The sequence below is a fragment of the Chenopodium quinoa genome, unplaced genomic scaffold (genome assembly GCF_001683475.1).
Source record: "Chenopodium quinoa cultivar QQ74 unplaced genomic scaffold, ASM168347v1, whole genome shotgun sequence".
Lineage (NCBI taxonomy): Eukaryota > Viridiplantae > Streptophyta > Magnoliopsida > Caryophyllales > Amaranthaceae > Chenopodium > Chenopodium quinoa.
The window spans coordinates 1879175-1887003 of NW_018744290.1; the positions used below are offsets into that span (position 1 = coordinate 1879175).

The following is a 7829-nucleotide window of genomic DNA, read 5'->3' on the forward strand; positions in this document are numbered from 1 at the left end:
GCAATGTATACCAACAATATCAATAATTGTTCACTCTATATCAAATACAGAGCTTTGTTTGAAAACATTTTACTTTAATTTGATTTAATTAACTTTTTTACTTGAATTTTAACCAAAGTCTATATTACAAAATACATACACATTTATTGTAATATATACATTTTAAAATAATTCATCACTTAATACTCTCGATCTTTAATACTGACTCACTTCACACCTAAAATTAAAGCATGACACATGAAACACAAACTCTATCCAAATCAAGATAAGAATGATACCCACATGTAGGCATCTAATTTGAGAAAGTGTTTCCATTTACTTTCTTTGTTGCAAATTCACACAACCAATCAATTTACGGACCATGGTAGTTCAACACTTTAAATGAGAGCTAATAAAAGGTTCGGGCAATGTCCAACTAAATAATACAAAATCATTAATGATAGTGATAATATGAGCCACCCCATTACCATTTATCACTTGACCCCACCTCACTACTCACTAACTAACGCTGAACGCTTTGCATTTCCTTCCCCTCCTTAAATAACTTCCTAATTTTTCCGCTGTACAGATTCGATTCCTAATACATCGTACTTCCTTCGTTTTCTTTTTAATCAATCGTACCATATGATATGTGTACATGATTTAATAAAAAGAGTATAAGATGGAGAATGTCAAATTTGTCAAGTGATACAAATAAATTAGAGAGTAAAAAGGTGAATAAAGCATAATGATGCAGTTAATATTCAATTTTTTACGAGTAAAAAGGAAAATGTTAGAATTAAAATAAAAAAAAAACCGAGAAAGTATACTCATAATATAGGAGAAATTGTTATTATACACCTGAGTTCACGCAACTCCGTTAAATTAATATATTTTCCCTCCGTTTCTATTTTTTTGCCCATTGTATTTTTTGGAATATTTGGGTTCAAACTTAGAAAATTTTGACTACAAATCCTTGGTTATCCATAACAAATGGTATAATCCGGTAGAATGTTGTTATAATTATTACAATGTCTCATCTAAAATATCAAATTTTTATACTCGTAATCTTTACATGTTATGCAATTGAAGATATTTATGTTTATGTATTTCAAAGACAGTAAAACATTAAATGGGGGCAAAAAATCAAAACAGATACAGTACATAATGGAAGATATGGAGTAGTCTATAAAATGTATGCACCTATCCTAAGTCTCCAAGAGTAAGAAACTAAAAAAGCTAGTAGAAGAGAGAGAGAGATTGTAGTGTATTTTAACATGGCTAAGTCACCGGAAGAAGAGCACCCAATTAAAGCTTTTGGCTTTGCTGCTACTGATTCGTTTGGTTTTCTCTCTCCTTTCCATTTTTCTAGGAGGTAATCCCATCTCCATTGTTGTCTTTCTTTATTTCCGAATTTAATTGTTACATTAATTGTTCAAATTGCACTATAAACATGTTTATTATTATCCAGAAATATACCTACGTGTGATGGATTTATAATTGTGATAGTTACTTAGTTATGACGTACTTGTATTTCAATACTTGGTGGAGATGGAGATAAAAAGAAACTCATCTTGTGATCCTAACGTCGTTTGTTTAAGTCTCACTATCTATTCTCAAGTTTTGATCTTTATAATTGCTTTAAGAGTTTAAGTTATTTGTGAAAAAAGTGTCAGTTCAATAAAAAAATTATACATTGGCGTTTTGTAACATGATTTACGGTCACAGACCCACGTGTATGATATCGATCTTGGAAGCTGTAGTAAAATCAATTGTTGATTAAACTAGGGCTAATATCAAATTGTTGGTGATTTGTGATCTTTTGGTCAGTTGGCACTTAATTACTTGCATTTCAGTTGTGACTTCATTTGAAGCTCTTGAACAGTGATTACATTAATTAATTAATTAATTAATTAATTAATTGTACTACCAGAAAAATAGGTTCACTTCTCTCAAATGCTAATGATAAATTTATGACAATTTTTCGATTTAATTTGTTGCTTGAAAATTATTGTCAACATCTTTTAACAGAAATTAGTGATCGATAAATAACAGTACGGAGTAGTGTTTAAAGAGTTGTTTAGTAACGGAAAAGGCCTTTCGTAATGTTTCTACAATGAAGTTATTGTTAGAGAATAGAGATCATTGTTGATATCATATCTTGTCATCTTTGGCATACTAGGATATTATGTTATAACTTTTTGATTTGATATTTATTGTTTGTAATCTTTTTATGTTTGATCTTAATTGTAATTATCTTTACTGGTGTTGTCATTTCTTTGCACCCCCAAGAAATTAAAAAAATGCAAAACTTGCAATCCTTTCATTAAACAATAATATAACGGATCTTTCTGTTTAACCTTGTAGGGGTACGGTGTTGTTCTAGTATCCATTAAGATTTAAGACACAGCTTGATAAACTTATCACATTGTTGTTCAAACTATAAGATATTAATGTTAAAGGATAAAAATGACAAAATGCGATTGTATTATTTAGGAGCGGATAGAGTACCATTCAAATGATGTGATTAGATATATAGATGTTCATGTTAAAATATGCTGAAATTATGTTCCCTCCATTTTGAAATTGATTATAATCTATAAGTGTCCTTGTTACAGGGAAAATGGTCCTGAAGATCTCAGCATTCAAATCTTATTCTGTGGAGTTTGCCATTCTGACTTGCATTCTTTGAAGAATGACTGGGGTTTCACTAGATATCCCATTGTTCCTGGGTAATTTACTCTGACATATCCTGTTCTTTCTAATAATTTTTACCATATGTGTAAATGTCCTTTCATATCATACCGTAAAAGTGTGCATCTTTTTTTTTTTTTTTCTGTTCTTGAATCCGTTTTTGTTTCCTCTTTAAGGCTGATTAGTGTTTGTGTAGCCTTTTCGCCGTCTCTTAGCATTTGCTGATGATATCATCACTTGGATTGTTTTCCTGCATATAAATGGTTTTTGTCTTTTGACAGTTTTGAGTGTCAAATGATGTTTCTTGAATTGTTTAGGCATGAAATTGTGGGTATTGTCACAAAAGTTGGGGATAATGTGAAGAAATTCAGAATTGGACAGAATGTAGGCGTCGGTGTCCTTGTAGGCTCCTGTGAGAAATGTGAATCCTGTGAGCAAGACTTGGAAAACTACTGCCCGCGTATGATTTTCACCTACGGCGCCACAGATAAAGATGGGACGAGGACTTATGGTGGCTATTCTGATAAGATCGTTGTTAACCAGCGATTTGTACTGAAGATACCTGATAATCTGCCTCTTGATGCTGCTTCACCCCTCTTGTGTGCTGGGATCACGGTATACAGTCCTATGAAGTATTATGGAATGGTGGTGAGTGGGAAGCATTTGGGAGTTTGTGGATTAGGCGGGCTTGGTCATGTTGCTGTCAAGTTTGGGAAAGCCTTTGGACTGAAAGTTACTGTCATTAGTTCCTCCCCTGGTAAAGAGGATGAAGCTCTCAGCAGACTAGGCGCAGATGGCTTCCTTGTCAGCACTGATGCTGCAAAAATTAAGGTAATGGCCTTACTTCTATGCTTGTTTTTCTGTTTTACTATGATCTATTCAAGCGGTTTATATTCAGCCATATTCACTAAATGATTTCAGAGATTTTGTTATTATGTTTATATGTCAGTGTTAGTTGCTCAGATCATCAGAAATCCTTGCATTACTTTATTCCACGCGAATTTGTACTGTGATAATTTTGCAGTCCTGTATACAATGGATTTAAAGTTCGAATTGTTATTCATGTAGGCTGCAATGGGGACAATGGACTTCATTATTGACACCGTCTCTGCGGTGCATTCATTACTTCCTCTGCTTGGCTTACTGAAGCTGAACGGGAAGCTTGTTACTGTCGGTCTCCCAAACAAACCCCTGGAGCTTCCTGTATTCCCCTTGGTTTTTGGTAAGTCATTATAAGTTTCTTGCATTTTGGTTAGATACTTAGGATACATTTTCATACTATGATGCTTAATTAGTGAAACTATGTTCTTCAACCCCACCCTGCAATTAGACCGTGTTTTCATTGCAATTGGAGCCGTTTTATTCGACTCCAAAATAGCTGGCTTTTGATTGTAATGGACTACGCCAAAATGACTAAACACTTGTGCTTGACCAATGACCATGATGTTGAACGGGTTAAATGGAAATAGCATCTACATCACAAATAATAGGTTAGTTGCTTATACATGCATATCTGTGTGCTCGAAACTTCTTGGTATTGGCGCATTGGACATTAGATTAGACATACCACATACCTCCTACATGTATGCAAGCCTATTACTTTTGAGCAAATAAACATTCTGACCTTCCTCATGGTTTACAATGTCATGACGGGTGCAATTTTAGAGGCATCATTGAGATAATTTTAACGTCGATATTCATGTAAATTATTGATAGATCACAACAATATATATGTTGCTAGTAGTCCATGGAATACTAGACATACATGATACATACATGGTGTTTTTATTGCATTCATTACTTGACTTGTTTCTGAACAATGTTTACAGGCCGAAAGCTTATCGGAGGAAGTGATTTAGGAGGGTTGAAGGAAACACAGGAAATGCTAGACTTCTGTGGAAAGCATAACATCACTGCAGACATAGAACTCATCAAAATGGAAGAGATAAACACAGCTATGGAACGCCTTGCTAAGTCTGATGTGCGCTACCGTTTCGTTATCGACATAGCCAATTCCTTATCAGCTTGCAAAACATAGAAATCTCAGTTCAACTATTGTCATGGATCTTGTGAGATCCCTATTATAGGCTAGTTGAAAATCTTGGTTTAATAGAAGTCTGAAACTATAATAAAGTTGGGTCTTTGAATTATCTTATGTTAGATATGAAAGTATATTTAGTCTGTTTTACTGAATTTTCTTTGTTAGTGATTTTGACATCTTTAACTAGTTTTGCAATGTTAGGATTGTAGACGAACTAGTTATGTTGACAAAAGTACTTCATTTTATTCACTCTTTGATCATACTAATCAGTATGCGATGATCAAATTAAATTACAAATTGATATGGAGTATTAATCGTTAGATGCACTTGAAAGCATATACATTTGGAAATGTGTGTGTGGCGATAATAGGAATGCAATCTAGGAGTTTGTAAGAAGTTTGATTGGAATACACTTGAACGATGAAGTGTGAAATGTGATTAGGATTACTCTTGGATGATGAAGGTGTGATGAGAAAAACATTTGAGAATAGAATAGAGTAAAATCAACTCAATCTTTTTAAGAGTTTATATATGAGAGTAAATTTAGAATTACATATTTGTCAAATTCAAGTATTAGTTGAAAACACGTTAAAAGGCTTCAAGGTTATTACATGTACTAATCCATTTTTCATTTCTAATTGTCATATTTATTAGTTGTACTGTTTTGCAATAAAATAATGTAATACATGTAATTCTTTTTTTTTTTCTTTTAACGGAAAAATGAAAGACATCGATATGTGAATACGCTATATAGAAACAATAAAACAACAAAATGAGGTACTTTTCTTTCTCAAAAAAGTTGGTATTTTATTACCAAATAAAATTTGGTGTATTGGAAGTATCTCACAACTATGAAGTTGTAGTTTTGTAGGATCAAATCTCATGTACTAGAGACACTTTTGGGGTTGATATTCCTCTACCCTTCGCCCTTCGGTCCCTTCCCCCACTCTTAGTTCTCACTAACCAGGACCGGATTTATTTAAAAGAGGTTCCAGCCTGATAAGCTCTTTCATCTCATCAATTAAAAAAAAATACTTCGTGTTTTGTTAGAAGAAAGGTACTCCCTCCGTCCCATAATACTTGACACAGTTTCCATTTTTGTCTGTCCCACAATACTTGACACGTTACTAAATATGAAATGGAGCCACTAATAATTTTTTTTTTCCACATTTCTCTCTCCTCACCTACCTCACTCCTACCCCACTTTTTGTAATTTTGCAATATAAAAATACAAAAGATAATCTGTTATACAATAAACAAATGTTTTAAATGGACCCTCTTATAATTTCTTAAACTACATGTCCACTTTAATATCCCAAATATTATAAGACGGAGAGAGTATCTTTTATCCACATCCTACTTTCACCCAAAAAAAATTCAGTTCTTTGATACACTCGTGCATTACTGTCCTTTCAAGTCTTAATGCCATGTTGAAATCCAAACCAAACAAATGAATGAATATTCTAAATTGTAATGTTCTTCTATTACATTTATTTAAGTCTTGAAAAAAAAATTCTGGATGAATGAATATTCTTATGACTTTTGTTACTAGTAATCCCACGTGCTTAATGTATCAAATAATTGAACTTCAACTATGATTTTGACCTTTGAACAGTAACATTGTACCAAGATTTGGCAGTGATAAAAAATTTCAAAAGTCAAAGCTAATAATAAAATAACTGGAGTCAACGTAGAGCAATTTATAAGTTTGAATAATTTGGTAAATAAAGGCATACTTTGTCACTTTGTAACTATGTAACTTTTAAATTCACTTGAAAATAAACAATTTATGATCTTTGAAATTTTGAATCAATTGAATCTATTCCTTTGAGTATAATTAAGTACCCAATCAACTTCAAAAAAAAGAATCATAGACTAACATTCTAACAACTTGCAAGTCAAAACCTCACCTAGCACCACTAAACTAACAAAATAAATTACTAGTCATGATATTTGAACACTAAGTTACAACATGATATACATTAATGAAACCCCCGTTAATAAAATATACATTAATGAAACCAACTCAACCAATTACTCTTTGTTCGTTTAACAAATTAAAGACAACAAGTGATCAATACGTAATATTTAACATTTACGGGCATGGAACAGAACATGGCCCAGGTAGGCCCCCCCTAAATTCATCCTACACATAGAGTTTTTTACGAAAATTTCTACGTTTATGACATCATGTAAAAGACTCGATAGATTTTTTTTTCAAATATGTGATAAAAGTTATGATTTTTTTTCTTTTATAAAAGGTATATCAAATTTTTACGACTCTTGAATTTAATAAATCTATATACGAAATACAAGTTTAAAAATGGTAAAAAATAAAAAATAAAAATAAAAAATGTGCATTTGTAATCACATAAAATGCAAATTAGAATATCGCTATGGAAGGAATGGAGCGGTAGTTATTTCTGTTGTAGAGCTTTTCAATTAATACTACGTACATACAGAGATTTAATATATTATGACCACTACTATAAAAAAAGGGCTTATAGAACTGTTGAAATAAGCTTTATAGAACACCTTAGGACCGTTCTTCTGCTAAGCGATGTATAAAGTTTATAAAACGGTTAGAGGAGGCGTTTTGTATGCATAACTATAGCGAACAATATGACACAACCGTTCTCTATTCTATTCCTAAAATATGAAAATAAAGTTGGAAAAGACAACGGTTATCTATACTTGACAGTTTTATTTTCCCTTACCAAAGAGAACGGTTTTATAAGCCAACACTCACTATTCTATCTTTTTTTTAAAAAAAAAAACATTTTGACAATAATCCACATCTAAATTATAAATAGAAAAACAAATAAAAAAGATGGAAATGAAATTGAACTAAAGTATCAAGAACTAAAAAGCTTATAGAAATGAGACTAATAGTTATAATTATTTTTTGATACAATAATGTGAAATACTAGTACAACATATCAAAGAAGAAAAAAAAAACTAATTCTACAAAAATCTGTATGCAACCCGATCTTCTCATCTGAGTAATCTGCACTGAAAAAAAAAAAAAAAAAAAAAAAAAGCAATTACACAACTAAATGCTGATCGAAAAGTATCAATTCTAAATAACAATCAAATCCATAAAACAAGTCCAACA

At 31.9% G+C, this 7829-nt stretch overlaps 1 protein-coding gene across 1 annotated transcript; it reads left to right on the forward strand.

Moving 5' to 3' along the window:
- The first annotated feature begins 1116 nt into the window (after window positions 1–1116).
- Window positions 1117–5004, forward strand: LOC110695210 (probable mannitol dehydrogenase). The gene is made up of 5 exons (XM_021872436.1): window positions 1117–1354; window positions 2598–2711; window positions 2991–3504; window positions 3742–3895; window positions 4503–5004. Exons 1-5 carry the CDS (start codon window positions 1257–1259, stop codon window positions 4709–4711), a joined length of 1089 nt encoding a protein of 362 aa, XP_021728128.1. The 5' UTR covers window positions 1117–1256; the 3' UTR covers window positions 4712–5004.
- The last annotated feature ends 2825 nt before the right edge of the window (window positions 5005–7829 follow it).